The sequence below is a fragment of the Lactuca virosa genome, chromosome 4 (assembly GCF_052849685.1).
Source record: "Lactuca virosa cultivar CGN04683 chromosome 4, Lactuca_virosa_CGN04683_v6, whole genome shotgun sequence".
In the NCBI taxonomy this organism is placed as follows: Eukaryota; Viridiplantae; Streptophyta; class Magnoliopsida; order Asterales; family Asteraceae; genus Lactuca; species Lactuca virosa.
In genome coordinates this window covers 123,880,113-123,897,301 of record NC_136429.1, presented here as the reverse complement: position 1 = coordinate 123,897,301, position 17,189 = coordinate 123,880,113, and the positions used below count along the sequence as shown (strand labels likewise).

Sequence of the window (17,189 nt, the reverse complement as noted above, 5' to 3'; positions counted from 1 at the left end):
CAACTGCCAACTTTTACATTTACACACCCTTCTGATTAGACCCACACCAAATGCATCATTACCAAATCTTACTTCCAATTGGTGATGATCACTCTCCTTTCTAATTGTTGGGAAAATATACAAATCTCATTCCTTAACCATGATCCTTTTATTGTACATCCTCTCCATGGCCCAAACCCTTATTTCTTCTAGCATTGTGATGATTGGCTTTTTTCAGGCATCCATGATTGCACTATTGAAACTTTCAAAGACACAATTTTCCATCGCATCGAAGTTCCTCCCTTCTACAACGAAAGTCGTTGACCTTGATTTTGGTTCCCTTTCAGTTAGATGATCATAGGTATTGTGGTCTATTTGCTTAATTACATCCATAGCTCCTTCAAACTGTTGTAGAGTGGTACTGTATACAACAACCCAAAACAATTCCATGTAGTGTTCACCATCAAACCTCTTCTTAAAATTAACATTGATTTGTCGTGCACATTGCCTATGCTATGCTTTTAGAACCCTTTATTCACAGCTTATATCAATCCCTGTAAAACTAAAACTTGTTGGTAAATGTAAACTTAAATGTTAAACAATTATAAAGTAAAAAAGCATACAAACTAATACCTTATGTCCATCTGAAATGATGGTAAGTCTACCACCATTTTCCTCCTCCAATTTCATCCATGAGAATGTCAAGAAACCACTTCCAAGTAGCTTTATTCTCAACATTTACTACAACCCACGTGATATGGTAGATGTTGTTATTTGCACCTCTACCTATTGCTATAAGAAGCTCACCCTTATAAATGCCTTTCAAGAAGCATCCATCTATCCCAATCACCTTTCTACATCCCTCAATCCAACCATCCCTAACACCTTTGAAGCAGACATAGTACATTGAAAAATATGTAGTTGAGTTAGTCATGATGTCTACATCTATTCTTACCATAGACCGTGGGTTAGACATCCTAATTTCTTCACCATAATCCTACAACCTTCCATAATTCTCAACCAAAGTGCCTTCAATATCACTCAATGAAAACTTTCTAGCATTTCTACACTACCACAAACTAACATTATATTAAACTTTTTGTAAATTTTGGCATTCATTTTCCTTAAGATCATCTTTGGTCTTTCCAATATTTCATTAACAAAAAATATTTCCCAATCCACTGATAACTCACAATTGATCCAAGTTTGAATGACCTTAAGCAATTGTGATTATTTTTAGTGACTTAATTTGAAAAGAATGTTCGTCCTTCATCCAAGTGACCCATAGTCTAAATGGACATTAGTGTGTTGAACCTTTGCTACATTTAGCTAACAACCTATTCTTATCACTTTTTTCATACCATAAATTGTATCCATGTTTCACAACATAATTACTTAGTAAACATTTAAGCTCATTAGGGTCAAGAAACTTCATACCTAACATAGGAACCATCTTCTTCCAATTTTGGGTTGGATCATAGACAAGATACACTGGCTTCACATCAACTTCTTCCCTTATTACATCTGTGTTTGAACCATCTTCTGATTTCTTGTTAGGACAAAGGACATTCATAAATGGATCATCAAGTTGTTTCCAGATTGACACAACCCATCCTCTTTATGGTCAAGTGAAATTGAGTTTGAAAATGTGGAATCCTCTTCAAGGTTTTCATCCTCTATAACTGAATCATCTTCATCAAGGTTCTCCTCCTAAATCCAATCGAATATGGGTTCATTATACTAATCAATGTGCACGTTAATTCTTTTTGCATGGCTTCCATTCCCAACCTCAAGGCACTCTTTGTATTCTCCTTCATTTTGAATTACCCCTAACCCTTCGCTCGACCTTCATGTAGAAGACAGTAGTAAACATCCCTGCATCTGGTCTTTGTAAGCTTTTTAAGGAATGTTATGAACTTTGAAAATACCATCGCAATGAAGTTGACATCTTGTACAAATGCCCTGGGTCGAATATACAAGGGGGTTGGGGCCAAATGCACCATTATAGTGGACGTCGACTATCAGGGACAATCCATCCATCATTACAGTTACAAAAACGAAAGGGGAGTTTGATTGTAGGTGTTCGACGTTCAACGTTGTTATCTGGATGAATGAAAGGAACAGAAGAAGGAGCGAATGGGGGGTTTAGTTCTTTATCAACCCTAAATTAAGTTATGTTCCACTTAATGTGTGTATAATGCCACATAATATCACTTAATGCCACATAATATAAAATAATGTCATGTAATTTGTCAAATCAACTTAACCTAAGATCACGGTTATATTATCTTAAGTTGAATAGAACAAACAAGTTCAACCGGCAAATATAAATGTATGAAAAAAACATAGTTATTCATTAAGCCTAAATTATTTGTAAGATCCAATTTATTTTTGTAAGATCCAATTTATTGCATAACCATATAAAATCCCATTTTGTTGGAAAACATATAAATATTAAAAATTGAAGGAGCACACAATAATTAAGCTAAGTACAGCGAATCTCCTCTTTACTTCAACCCATATTATTCTCTCTCGTCTAATCAGGTATGCTCTCTCTTGCTACATAGATTGACACATTGTTTACAACTCTCTCGGAAATTACTTTCAGTTTCCGCTAACTCAGATTCAGCTGTAAGTATCAATGGTTTTGTTTCGTTTTTTTTCTGCAATTGCATTAAAATTCGAATAATTTGTGTTTTTTTTTGGTTTGTATCCTGATGATTTGCGTCAAGGAATATATCATCGAAGCTATTGTGCTGTATGTGGAGATTAATTTAGTTATCCTTTAGGTTTCGTAGTATGCACATGAAATAGGAAGATTTGAATTTAAAAACCTAACGCTGAATGTAACGTAGCTAATTTCGAGCACTTAGGGTTTAGTATTTTTGAGTAATGTAATGCGTTTTGAGTATTCCATGTGGAGTTATAGTCGAGGTCTAGAGAGTGAAGAACATACTTGTACCTTTTAATCCATGGGCGAAATTAGAGTGGGGAGGTATGTGTTGGGAAATTGATATTATTAGTTTGTGAAATTGAATTCATCCTTGTTCAAATGCAAAGTAAAACAATCAAAAGGTAAGCTTGAGAAAGAAATAAACAATAATTATGAAAAGGAAATCTTCCCCTGAATCAACGATCAAGGTTTTCACTTCTATTAGGAATCATATATAAATCACAATCTGTTGTGTAATAATATGAATGATCTGAATTCTGAAACCCTAGATATAAAGACTAAAGTACATAATTTAGCAATCAATGTCATAGACCTTCATTTATGTGTTTAGTAAAACAATTGAAAGTCTATAAATAGTTGATCTCATCAATGTCATCATTTGCTGTGTGATAGTAATCTAGTATCATTGATCCACATTATTATCTTCCAAGTGCAACAAGAATTATATTATTGCATCTTATGAGATACTTATTATTTTGCATTTTGATTCATAGTTAAGTTGAGTACATTTTCTTGTTGTAGAGTGATGATAAAAGATAACGAAAACACTATGCATACTGGACATGTTCGGCGTCGTAAAGGTTCAAATGAGGTAAATAGTTAATGAAATCTTTTATAATCTTTGTGAAATATATTTCAAACATATATACTCAACTATTTTTTCTTAAGCTATCATATAGCTATACATGAATATCTTTAAAACCTCAATAAAGAAACTTTGCAATATGCTAATATCTTAAGATTCTTTCCCTTTGAGTGTCATAATTGGGATAGTTTTGTACTTTTATCACTTCAAATTCAAAGAAAGCCATGTCTTTTTCAAAAAGAAATAACAGATCAATGACATTTCCATGTTGAATATCAGGTTCCAGGTGATGTTGACCAAACAACTGGAACCAAATTATTGGCAAAAGATCAAAATAAGTATAAGTCAATGTTGGTTCGTGCTTATTCAACTATTTGGATGATTGGTGGCTTTATATTTGTTGTCTACATGGGACATCTTTATATATGGGCAATGATTGTCATAATACAAATCTTTATGGCAAAAGAGTTGTTCAATTTATTAATCAAAGCACATGAAGAAAAACAGCTTCCAGGATTTAGGCTATTGAACTGGTAAGTTCAACAAGCATCCCTTTAGGCCCTGTTTGTGCAAAAGACGTGAATGCCCTTTTCATTCTCATTATCGAAAATAGCCATAGAAAGCTCAAAACAAGCATCTCTTTAGGGCCTGATTGTGCAAAAAGACATATATGCCCTCCTTGTTTGTGCAAAAGACGTGAATGCCCTTTTCATTCTCATCATCGAAAATAGCCATAGAAAGCTAAGCTCAAAACAAGCATCTCTTTAGGGCCCGTTTGTGCAAAAAGACGTAAATGTCCTCCTTGTTTGTGCAAAAGACGTGAATGTCCTTTTCATTCTCATTATCGAAAATAACCATAGAAAGCTCAAAAACAAGCATCTATTTAGGACCCGTTTGTGCAAAAAGACATAAATGCCCTCCTTGTTTGTGCAAAAGACACGAATGCCCTTTTCATTCTCATCATCGAAAATAGTCATAGAAAGCTCAAAACAAGCATCTTTTTGGGCCTTATTTGTGCAAAAAGACGTAAATGCCCTCCTCGTTTGTTCAAAAGACGTGAATGCCCTCCTCATCTCATCATCGAAAATAGCTGTAGAAAGCTCAAACAAGCATTTTTTTGGGCCCTATTTGTGCAAAAAGACGTAAATGCCCTCCTCGTTTGTGCAAAAGACATGAACGCCATTTTCATTCTCATCATCGAAAATAGCCATAGAAAGCTCACCTGATTGGACAGATGAGACTCGACAAGCTTTCTAGGGTTATTTACAATGATAAGGATGAGAAGGGCATTTACGTCTTTTGCACAAACAAGAGATGGAGCTGTAACGAGTTGTTGTTTCATGTTTGTTTCAGGCACATTTTCTTCACAGCAATGTTATTTGTATATGGTCGGATTCTTAGTCAACGGTTGGTCAACACAGTTACAACTGACAAGTTTTGGTATAAACTTGTGGGAAATCTTATCAAATATCACATGGTCACCTGTTATTTCCTGTATATAACAGGTTTGTCAATGTCATTTCTTTATATTTTTTAGTTAAAACAATATATTTTAAAAAATCAATCCAGTTATAACAATGAAAATTGACTTACATTGGTTTAGGTTTTGTGTGGTTTATTCTTTCACTAAAAAAGAAGATGTACAAGTATCAATTTGGGCAATATGCATGGACTCATATGATCCTTATTGTGGTTTTCACTCAATCATCTTTCACTGTTGCCAACATTTTTGAAGGAATTTTCTGGTATTACAAATTTACAATTATAATTTATATTTTTTTTCACCACTTAGTTTAAGGTCAAATTCTACTTATGTTTGAATAATAATAATGCAGGTTTCTTCTTCCAGCATCACTGATTGTGATTAATGATATTGCTGCTTACATATTTGGTTTCTTTTTTGGAAAAACTCCATTGATTAAATTATCCCCAAAAAAGACTTGGGAAGGATTCATTGGGGCATCTGTTTCAACCATCATATCTGCCTTTGTGGTAATTAATTATATATAATATAATTCTTACAATTTTTATAAAATTTGTTTAATATTTAATTGTCTGCAGCTTGCTAATCTTTTTGGACGCTTCCAATGGTTGACATGTCCTAGAAAGGTGATTCATTTGTATTTTAACATCCATACTCATAATAATAATAATAATAATAATAATAATAATAATTAAAGACAAAATAATAACTGATGCAGGACTTGTCAACTGGATGGCTTCAATGTGACCCTGACCCTTTGTTTAAGCCTGAGAATTTTCTGTTACCCGAATGGGTAAGTTAAATGCAAGAAATAACAATTTACTTTTTTTTTTATTTTCTTATTAGGAGATTGTACTTTTTTAATTTTGTAAATTACACGAATGGTCCCTATGGTTTGGGGTAATTTGCATGTTTGGTCCCTAACTTATTTTTTTAAACTCGGAAGGTCCCTGCTGTTTGTTTTTGTTGCGTGCTTGGTCCCTGTCTTACCTAAAAAAACTATTTTGCCCTTGATTTTTTAATTTATTTAAATAAACACACCCCCAACCTCACTTCCACCTCACCTTACCTTACCTACCCCACCTTATTTAAATAAATTAAAGAATCAAGGGCAAAATAGTCTTTTTAGATAAGACAGGGACCAAGCACGCAACAAAAACAAACAGTAGGGACCTTCCGAGTTAAAAAAAAATAAGTTAGGGACCAAACATGCAAATTACCCCAAACCATAGGGACCATTCGTGTAATTTACTCTTTTTTTTTTTTTTTGGTAAGTTTCCATGTAAAGAGATGCAAATTCTACCAGTGCAATGGCATGCATTGGGACTTGGACTTTTTGCTTCAATAATTGCACCTTTTGGTGGCTTCTTTGCTAGTGGTTTCAAAAGAGCCTTTAACATCAAGGTATTTGTTTCCTTTGCTTTTCCATTATAACAAATTCATATTTATTTATCTTTTTTTTTTAAATGTCATCATTTCTCTGTAGGATTTTGGGGATAGTATTCCCGGACATGGTGGGATGACAGACAGAATGGACTGCCAGGTCAGTGATTAAATGCAAGAAATAGCAATGTACTTTAATGGTTTATAAATTTTATAAAAGTTACTTATTATCATTATTATTACTGCTGATGTTTTTTTTAACTTACAGATGGTTATGGCTGTGTTTGCATACATATATCACCAGTCATTTATTGTTGCTCAAAGCGTATCACTTGGGATGATTTTAGACCAGGTATTCCAACACCAACTTCTGTTTATAAATTATAATTTCAGTTACACAAAATTTTCATTAATACAAATATTTTGAATTAATTATATCAGATTGTAATGAATCTCTCATATGAGGAACAACGTGAACTCTACTCCAAACTTGGACAGATCATTAAAGACCACCAATTTGGTGAAACCTGATTTTTTTTTTTTTTTTTAATCATAGATTAGACAACTATTGTACAGTGGTTGTGGCTCTTTTGACCTAATTTTGTTGGGTTAAAACTGAGAGCTTGTTGTAATCTATTATTATTCTTAATATTCAAACACCATTACATGCGACTCTTGTAATCTATATGCATTCAAATCTACACATTTGATAATAATTTCAATCATCCAAACTAGTCTTAGAAAGACACTAATTTCAATCTTTTCTCTCACCAAATTAGATGAATCAAGAACCACATACTTGCTCTTTCCAAAAGACATAAAACGCACTAACAATGATTGAATCAAACAAATTGTATCACAAAAGGATTACAAAATTTGGTACATTAAACATATTCTACTATCACATCCATTTTACCCCAATTTCGAAAATATACTCCAAAATATCCAACTCATAAAAAACCGATAAAATTACCCGACTACCCTTCTCCTTCCTACTCTCTCTTTCGTTTATCAATCTTAACATAAGGAAGAACCCCCAAAAACCTCACAACCTTAGGGTTCCACTCCCTTTGTTGAGCCCTACAAAACATCAAAAACGTATTTGCAAAATACGAATTAAACCCCATGAAAACATGCCACAAAGCATGACCTTGCGGGTTGACCGGCCACCTCGATATCCGCCCGCACCAAAACCGGTCACCCAACCAACAAACGCCGCCAATCAAGAGGGTGGCAAAGTAGAATTTGGCCAACCGTTTGGCGGCAATATCTTGTGTGTGAATGTAATATTTATACATTCTTGGGATACACAAAAGACATAACATGATGTAGTGAAGCTTGAATCCGATATCAAAACGGATTATCGAGTGAAGAACTGCAAACGAGATTCCATAAAGAAAGAGGAAAGTTGGCATCGTGCTTCTGTAATGCCAGTCTGGGGAGTAGAGGATGTAGATGTAGAGAAGCATTTCCCATACCATTGGTGTTTCATCACTTTGTTGTTGCCTACATTAATAGCAACCTACTTTTACTCATTTGTTTAATATAGAGTAAATTACACAAATGATCCCTATGGTTTGGGGTAATTTGCGCTTTTGGTCCCTAACTTATTTTTTTAACTCGGAAGGTCCCTATTGTTTGTTTTTGTTGCGCGCTTGGTCCCTGTCTTACCTGAAAAGACTATTTTGCCCTTAATTTTTTAATTTATTTAAATAAACACACCCCCAACCCTAAATAAGGGCATAATAGTCCTTTTAGGTAAGACAGGGACCAAACGCGTAACAAAAACAAACAGTAAGGACCTTTCAAGTTAAAAAAATAAGTTAGGGACCAAACGTGCAAATTACCCCAAACCAAAGTGACCATTCGTGTAATTTACTCTTTATTATATCATATGCATAGTTGTTAAACTCATACGAGTCACAAGTCACAAGTCATTGTGAAATGACCATTTTGCCCTTAAATAAAAAGGAAGGTGAGAGTGCTTACACATGTTGCAAGGTGGCATGATACATGACACTTCCAAGAGCAAGTGCCATGTTTGACAAGTGAAGAACACTAAATCTCTTCTCAAAGCGTTGTAGCAATGAGCTTAAAAGGCCAATTAAGGCTAAAAGAATGCATGGAACATTTGATATTGTGTTGTAAAACTCAGCTACATAAGAAGAATAAGTGTAATTCTTTTCACACCATTCATGGGAGGAAGTAACTGGGCCCCAAAAACTCGATATACTATCTGCCATATAGAAGAACAAACTTATATCTTGTCACCACACATTAACTAACTATATCATCACCCTTTGAAATGGTAGTTGTAACTATCAAAACCAGCAACTGATTTTACCTACAAAAAGAGGGGAAAATAATTAATCTTTATAAACTTCAACTGGTTATTAAATGAATAGAAAGAATCTTAACTGCTACAAAAGTCATAACACCTCCACTAACAAAAGTAAGTAGAAAACTTTCACTCGACTTTATATCATCTTTATTCAACTTTCAGCATCATAATCAGTGAGCATCAGAATACAATGCATAACTTTTTCCTTATTGGGGAAAAACTAAGGACTGAAGTGACAAGAGATAAAAGAGTGGCACTTAATTTTGACAACGGGATGAGACCAAAAGTAATTCCACTAGCCCTTTATTTATATGAAAATCAACGTCGATAAAAGTATCCCTCTCAAATTAAGACACTCGTCTTGGCTTGTTGGGATTAAAGTATATGTGACAGGTTTGTAATTTTCAAGAAATTAACACAGGATCAATGTCAAATCTGATAGAATTTATTGTGGAATAGAGGGAGTATAATCTTCCCAAGCTGTAGTTCTTTTACTTATGTTCATAAGCAAATCTGTCATAACAATCATCCACCAGGGATTACTTCACAACTTGAAATCCAACAATGTAAATCCCTAAAACCATAAGCTAGTTGTGAAATACTGGAAGCAGTACTTGGGAGATCGGAATTTGAGGCATAGAATTGAAATGAATCCCAGTTAGTTAAAAACCTCAACTTACTTGCTCTGATTCAAAAGTCTAATCCGTGGAAACGGAGCTCCGAATATACCCTAAAGTCAAAATATTATCACACATACAGAAAAAAGACCTTCAACTTCATCACAGAGTATTCCAAATTAGGGTTTAGCGATATCATAACAAAATCCCAACAAATACCTAAACCATCTCTCCGAACTTCAACCTGATCCCAGATCCAGTCATACAATTATTACTATATCATGCACGATTAAGCCACAGCTACAACCACTTCAAATATATAACTTCTTGATATAAATAGATACTCTTAAAGGAAGAAAAATCTCAGCTAATTGCATACAAATTCATGAGTAACTCCAGAAACAAACAAGAAAAAAGAAAAACCGACCTGCATTCGCATTAGATCTCTCGTTTTTTAATCTCAAATGTATCTACGTGTACGTAGATCACAGGTTTTCGTCTCTGATCTACGCTCGTAAGTTGTATCTGAATTAGGGATTGGATCGGAGCGATAGATAACGACGACCGTATAGGAGGACCACGGTGTCCCTTTTATAGGGAAATCCAAGATGGGAGGCGACGTGACTACGTGCGCTGTAGTTCAAATTGGAAATTTCTTTGTTTCTCAAAAGAATTTATTTCCCATTTATCACTTTTTAATGTTTAGATGTATCTACATAGAAAAGAAAAAATGGGCTACATATAAATTAATTTTACTATAAATGACTATATTTATTTTGATTATTAAATTCAGATCAAGCAACTTTGAGAATAACCAAAAGGGCTTTAAGGAAGAAAAAACGCTTTTCATTTGAATATCTTATTTTGTTTTACTTAATTATTATTTTGTTCTCATTTTACTCGTTTTTTCCATTTAAATAACAATAATGATGTTTCAACTTTACAAAAATTAGGATATTCAGTTTTTGAAAGTAATTGGTTTATAATGATAAATATTGTGATATTTCTTTGGACAAATTGTATAAAAAGAAACTAACTTTGTAAAAAAGTTTGATTTTGACAATGTATTATTTTTTTTTAATTAAATTATTAAGTTTATAATTTTGTTTCAATTTTAAACAATCGACCCGTTCTCCCGGTTATACTAGCCACATAACCGATTCTCATTTAAACCTTGCAACATCATTGAATGTTATTACCCCTTTGTCAAACAAGCGTGTCTTTTACTTTTTTGCCCTAATTACTCAAACACCACAATCAATCGATACCTCTAGTGATTGAACAAAAGCGAAGTGGGGCGCACGGGGACATGGATGAACCAACATCATGAGATGAAACACACATGGAACCAAGATATCTCATTTATGTTATTACAATTTTATTCAATGGTATTACTTTGCAACAATTTTATACCTTTTTATACAAACTAAAAACATTTGTCACACAAAATTGATAGTGTTAACATCCTATTTAGAATAATGATTTGTTTTTTGCTAGCTAATTTTGTCCTTGTTAATTTCGTTGTTATTATCATCTTCTTTAGTAGGAGTTTTGTTAAGGGCCAAAGTTGTTAGGAAACTTTTCATTAGATAAAATTTCTTGATTAGCAAGAGCCAAAGCTAATAAGAAACGTTTCTTAAAGATTTCCACAAAATAATTTTTACTTATTTTTAAGGTTAAGGTCCAATATTGTTGAACATTTAATAAACAGTTATTGACTTACTTCATTTTGTTTCCTTACAATGATATAGGGGAATATTATAATTATGATTTTGAATAAAGTATTTTGGAAGGAGAAACATCAAGTGAATCAAATGAGCAAGCATTTGTGGTTGATCCAAAATTAAATGAAAGTGATGAGGAAGAAATTAGTTGTCAGGATGTAAATGTTAGTTATGATGATTTTATGTATAATTTTTTCCATGTACCTGTTAAACAACATAAAAAAATGATGAAGTAATTAAAGAAGATGGAACACCTGATAATGACTGAAGCTTGGATAGGGGAACCGATGATGAATCGGGTGAAAGAGTTGTTCACATGGTATGCATGACCCTAGTATTAATTGGAAGAAGATGAAGCTACACTTTAGAGTAATGTTTGCTAATCAAGAGCAATTAAAGTTTTGTCTCACAAATTATATTGTTGTGAATGGGTATCTAATAAGGGTGGTGAAATCCTCTACTATGGCATCATGCTAAGTGTGGTATAGACAAGAAAGGTAACCAATGTCCCTTCAAAATGTGGGTTTTATGGATGAACAAGGAAAAGTACTTTCAAACTGAGGGATTTAATGACACATATGCTTGCATTAGGGTGTTTAGGTGTGTTATATTGGTCAATCCTAATTGGATTGCAAAACAGTTCCATACACATTTGTATAAGATGCCTAGAATGAAAGGTATAGAGATTAAAGAAGCTGTGAAAAAGAAATTTCTATGTGAAGTCTTAAAGGACCAATGCTACATGGAAAAGAAGAAATCATTGGATATTATTGACAAGAAGCTCATATAACGTTATGATCATATATAGGATTATGCTTATAAGATCCCTAGGTCTAATCCACAAAGTACAACCAAGTAGATGTTAATGTTAATCCAGATGGAAGCACTTACTTTCATAGGTTTTATGTTTGCTTCAAGGCAGTGAAAGATGGTTGGAGTGGGGGTTATAAAAGAGTTATTGGATTGTACATTTGTTTCCTTAAAAGGGCACTGAAAATGGGGAGTTTCTTACTATAGTTGGAAGGGATGGGAACAACCAAGTATACCCAATTAAATGGGATATGGTTGATGTTGAAAACAAGTCAAACTAGTAATATTTTTAGATATGCTAGTAGATAACATTGGTGTACTACTTGGTGAAGGACTGACTATCATTATGGTCAACATAAAGTAACATTAATGTTAATTTATTTTAGTTTATTTTGTACATAATTATCTTTTAATGCATTTTAATATGTTTTAAAAGTTTTAGGGGTTAGCGGATGTTGTAAAGGTTATTTTCCTAGAGTGAAGCACATACAATGTGCAAGATATGTGTTTGCAAATTTCAAAAGGGGATATAATGGTGTAGATTATAAAATATTGTTTTACCATCCACTTTATGCACTAAGGTAGGTTTTATTGGGGGCAATGGAGGAACTATAATGTATGAATAACAATACATATAACTACCTTGTTCAAATGGACCTAAACACTTAGAGTAGGGCATTCTTTGTTGAAGGAAGGGCTTGTGAAGATGTAGACAATATGATATCTAAATGATTCAATTTAGTGATAATGGATGCAAGGACAAAACCAATACTTACATTTTTGAAATATATACGAATCTACGTTATTGAGAGGTTTTGCATAATGTCAAACAAACACCTTGCTTGGAATAAGGATGTTTGTCCTTTAATCTTAATAAATCTTCGAGACTAGTGTGTTGACATGATATACTTTTTATTGTTTCTTAAGAAAGCTTCAATATTTCTACTAACATTATATGATATTATAGGTTATGGGATGTAGTATCAAGTAAGGCACAACTTTGTGAAGTTAAGCAAGGATTTGATGTATTATTTTGTACTTGTAGCCTTTAGGAATTATCTAGCATTCTATGTGCCTATGCTTGTACAACTATGAACTACACACATCAACATCCAAATTTATTCATAAATAACTATTTTAGTAATGAGATGTTTGTAGAAACTCACAAATGCAATATTAAGACCCTAAATGGTAGCAGTATGTGGCCTGGAACCTCTAACACTAAACCACTACCACCAATGGCTAGAACAATTCAATGGAGTCATAAAACCAAAAGGAAAAAACATATGGTAGACGATATAAGAGAGTAAGAGCTATGTGTGGCATACAAATTTGCATAAATTGTTGGGAATAAGGACATACAAAAAAAACACTACCACAAAAATAGAAGAAGAAATTGGTAAGACCATTAAAAATAGCCAATCTGAGACAATCATAAAAGCTAGTCAAAGATTAAGAACCGAAACAAGCACTTAAAGAAAGGTACTAAGACTAGCACCTTTAACTTTTGTGTAATAGTGATCATAATATCAATGTACTTGAATATGTGATCAGGACAAGTAGAAGATGGATGAGGGTGTTTCAGGGGTACACCAATCAGATGTTCATGTCACATAGAGTAAGGTAAATAGTAAATTTATGTAATTTGTCATCATAATAATAACTTATTTTAATTTGGTATCATAACATTAATATACTTATATGAAGTATGTGAAATCTATGTAATTTGTGATCTAGGAAAGGGGGTGATGGATGAAGGTGTTGTAAGGGTCACTTAAGATGTGTTTGAAAGGTCATTCAGGGTGTTGATAAAAGGTTGAATACAAGGTAGGGATGAAGTTTATAACAGGACCGATTCGGAACCGGAACCCGATTTTCTACATTATAGGAATCGGGAACCAGACCGCCGATGTCGTGCCGGTTCTGGTTCCGGTCCCGATTTTTCGGTTATTTTTCAAACTAGAACCAGTTGTTATGTTGTAGATGATATGCTGTCTTCCGAGGCCTGTATATGATCGAATATTGTAACACCCGGTCTTGAAGGTATTATTATCATTTATATTTAAAGTTATACATATATATATATATATATATATATATATATATATATATATATATATATACATACATACATACATACAAAAATCCTACCCTACGTTGAGCGTATGATAGCCCCCTACGCCACACGTAGGAGGGAACTTGGATGTGAGGTTTAAATGATCTATTTGGGGCGTAGATAGAGTTACGCAGGGTGTAGGAGCCCAAAACCAAAACCCTAATTCTTGGGATTATGATCCCTATTTAAAGGCTCTAACCTCTTGAGGCCCTTCCATTCTCAGCCTCCATCCTCCCAAACGACCTCCTTAAAAGTCTTAATCCCCATCTGTCAGTTTTGAGCCATTGGAGTGTTTTGTATTCACTTTAAAGGAAAAAGAGCATTGTGCAACCACATGGGAGCTTAAATCAGTATAAATCCAGAATTTGCATCCACTCATCCATCTCCAGAAGGTATAAAGTTTCCACATTGATGTTGTTTCATGTTAGATCTAGTTATGCCTATGATTTTCATGCTATTGTCCTCACAACCATGGTTTTTATGAGTATGAGCTACTCCAGACCTTTGGAGCACCATTTCCAGACATTTTTAGGGTGATTAAGTCATAAAAATGAGAGTTTGGTCACTCTCATCCATCCATGCATGTGTTCATGAGCAATAAACAACTTTATGGACCTAGGTTTTAATTGTGTGCTCTTTGTGACCATGTAAATGGATAAAATCACAGACTTTATCCATCAAGAGATTCATATGGTATAGATCTAAAAATAAGAAGAGTTGATCGTCTGTTTTAAGGAATTAATAATTAAGTTGGTCATCAGGTGTCTAGGCGGAGCGTAAATTTCCCTACACTGGGTATAGCCCTTATGTTTCCCGTTTTCGCCATGTTAAGCTCTACTCTAGGTGTAGAGCTGCTACGCTGAGCATAGATCAGCTGAAGTTAACCATTGAATTTTTATCGTTGACCGTTGACTTTGACCAAGTTTGACTTTAGGTCAAATTGAGTATTTTGAGCTGTAGATTGAGACTTGGTCCCTATTTGTTGTATAGGAGACCTGTAGAGCCGGTTATTGGATCAATGATCATTACTGCTATCTTCTAGACTTTGAGGTGAGTTTCTCACTATAACCAAGCCAACGTGACCAATCTAGACACCTCTCCCGTAAGTAGAACAATCAGTATAACGGCGTGGAATGACTGATAAATCTTATTTATAGGTTCATAATAATGACTTATGATTATAAATATAAGTTACACTGGAAAGACTAGAGTGTAGCTTAACTTACAAAGGTTCTTCCTGACAAAAGTTAGGAATTTACACTGGCAGAGCTTCTACTCGCTAGCTACTACTACATTAGGGATCGTAGGGCTTCACCGAAAACTAAAACTAAGAGAAAATGGGCTATAATTAAAAGAAATCAAGAGAGAGTGTTTGGGAAGTTGTGGGAGAAAGAATGAGGCTTGAAATCCTATTTTTAGCCGAATTTTGGGGCGCACAGCGTGAAAATGGGGTGCATGTCGTGCATTTTAAGGCGAATCTCCCCAATCCTTTTGTGCCACGTATCACACACCCAATGTGCCTTGCGCGCCTTGCAAAACACATATTTTGTAAATTTCGTAACTTCTTCATACGAGCTCCGTTATTTACGTTCTTTATATCCTCAGAATGCTCTCGACGTGATCTACAACTTTCATTTAGACTCCATCAGCTAAATTGACTTTAATTCGTGTCTGCATTTTTTATATGATTAAATGATTTTGCTAAAATCATAATTCTCTGGTACGGACTCCATTTTTTGCATTCATTTTCTCAAAATTCTTATCTTAAAGAGTACTAAGATTTTCCATTTGGTGACTTTAGCTAAAAGTCAACCATTCTCTTCGTAGATTTTTACGTCACATTCCTTGTGTATGGTTGGCTTTTATATCTTATAAAAATATATCTAATTCATATGGAGTCGGATTTCTACGAAATTTATATTTACGGTATCGGGATGACGTGTACTTTCTATCTCTCTCTCTCTCTCTCTCTCTCTCTCTCTCTATATATATATATATATATATATATATATATATATATATATATATATATATATATATATATATATATATATATATATATATATATATATATATATTGGCGCACTTAATTTTACGATTTACGGACAATTCATCTGATTTTTCCTATTTTTCCTTAATATGAAACTTGTATTATATTGTCCACAACGCACATGACTACAGATTATCCTATTCAAGGATTTTGATTTTAATAATTATTACTTATTATGTGTAGCCTGAATTTGCGGGTGTTACAATTATCTCCCTCTTAGGATGATTATGTCCCGAAATCATCAACAAAACAGGGCCTGTATGATGACTCCGCACGTTACCTTTTCATCATAGGTAATCAACGTATCTCTTATGTATTTTCTATTGAGTTTCTAACTCTTAGACTTCTTGACTGCTGACGGTGCTCAACTGTGCACCTGCTTTTCCTTCTGAGTTTTATCTCCATTCGAGGCTCCTTCTCGAAAGATAAGGTCTTTTCTTCTACTATCATAACTGACCGATGGGTCATGTTCTAATGGCCTCTCATTGTATGATGCAATGGTTAGAGTTAGGTCTCTTTGAGTCAGATTCTAACATGAAAGATACCTTCATTCATGTTCTAATGTGATACAATCACATTCTAGTATGTTACACTTCTAGCTACCGGTTACTTAATCCTAATGGTGATCTTGATACTTCTATTGATCGCTTCGATTATCTTTTCTTTTAATCTAAAGTCAGATGCTATGTCGAACTTTTTTTGTAGATTAGTCAGACTCGATTCGATATGACCACTAAGGTCGGAATATTTATCTTTGTACTCATCACTAGAATAAAGGTAATGATGGAAATGAATAAAAGAGCTCGACCAATTAGAGGTTTAGTAACCTTGTGACTCCTCTTGATCCAAGTAAGAGTCATGTGCTTCCGGTATTACAAGCCCATACTACCTTCCACACCTACTCATATTCGTCCCAAAAGTTCTCTCGCAGTTTCCAAGTCACCATAAATGTGCTTAAGCACATTGTATAATATAACACAACTAATGATTTTATAACTTCTGAAAGCATCTACAATTATCTTTTAGAGTCTATTACACATTATCCCTCTTATATCAGGCTTCCTACAATAATACTATCTATAAGGGGTGATTGATTTAGCAGTTTCCTTATTCTGCTTTCCTCAAGCGTCTTCTGCTCCTTCTTCTT

General features: G+C 33.9%; 2 protein-coding genes across 3 annotated transcripts; one reads left to right on the top strand and one right to left on the bottom strand.

Annotated features, from left to right (window-relative positions):
• Window positions 1–2,442: 2,442 nt before the first annotated feature.
• LOC145107312 (phosphatidate cytidylyltransferase 1-like) lies at window positions 2,443–7,109 on the top strand. Of its 2 annotated transcripts, none has more exons than XM_079044171.1 (12): window positions 2,443–2,523; window positions 3,455–3,524; window positions 3,798–4,051; window positions 4,872–5,023; window positions 5,122–5,263; window positions 5,354–5,510; window positions 5,580–5,627; window positions 5,720–5,794; window positions 6,277–6,405; window positions 6,488–6,544; window positions 6,653–6,736; window positions 6,826–7,109. In XM_079044171.1, the coding sequence occupies exons 2-12, from the start codon at window positions 3,459–3,461 to the stop codon at window positions 6,913–6,915; spliced, it is 1,254 nt and encodes a 417-aa protein (XP_078900297.1). In that variant the 5' UTR covers window positions 2,443–2,523; window positions 3,455–3,458; the 3' UTR covers window positions 6,916–7,109. The 2 variants fall into 2 exon arrangements, with proteins under 2 accessions (XP_078900297.1, XP_078900298.1); XM_079044172.1 differs by having other exon boundaries at window positions 2,497–2,610.
• Window positions 7,110–7,189: 80 nt separating this feature from the next.
• Window positions 7,190–10,005, bottom strand: ATCES1 (Alkaline phytoceramidase (aPHC)). Its single transcript, XM_079044173.1, has 3 exons — window positions 9,770–10,005; window positions 8,374–8,728; window positions 7,190–7,890 (listed from the first exon to the last, which is right to left on the bottom strand). Exons 2-3 carry the CDS (start codon window positions 8,625–8,627, stop codon window positions 7,377–7,379), a joined length of 768 nt encoding a protein of 255 aa, XP_078900299.1. The 5' UTR covers window positions 8,628–8,728; window positions 9,770–10,005; the 3' UTR covers window positions 7,190–7,376.
• Window positions 10,006–17,189: the final 7,184 nt, after the last annotated feature.

What these genes read in the sequence shown, in the direction of transcription:
- ATCES1 (XM_079044173.1), bottom strand. Translation starts at nt 8,627, where the DNA reads ATGGCAGATAGTATATCGAGTTTTTGGGGCCCAGTTACTTCCTCCCAT. An exon ending in CATGCCACCTTGCAACATGT is followed by an intron (nt 7,891 to 8,373) that starts GTAAGCACTCTC and finishes CTATTAATGTAG; the next exon opens with GCAACAACAAAGTGATGAAA.
- LOC145107312 (XM_079044171.1), top strand. Translation starts at nt 3,459, where the DNA reads ATGATAAAAGATAACGAAAACACTATGCATACTGGACATGTTCGGCGT. An exon ending in GTCGTAAAGGTTCAAATGAG is followed by an intron (nt 3,525 to 3,797) that starts GTAAATAGTTAA and finishes GTTGAATATCAG; the next exon opens with GTTCCAGGTGATGTTGACCA. An exon ending in ATTTTTGAAGGAATTTTCTG is followed by an intron (nt 5,264 to 5,353) that starts GTATTACAAATT and finishes ATAATAATGCAG; the next exon opens with GTTTCTTCTTCCAGCATCAC.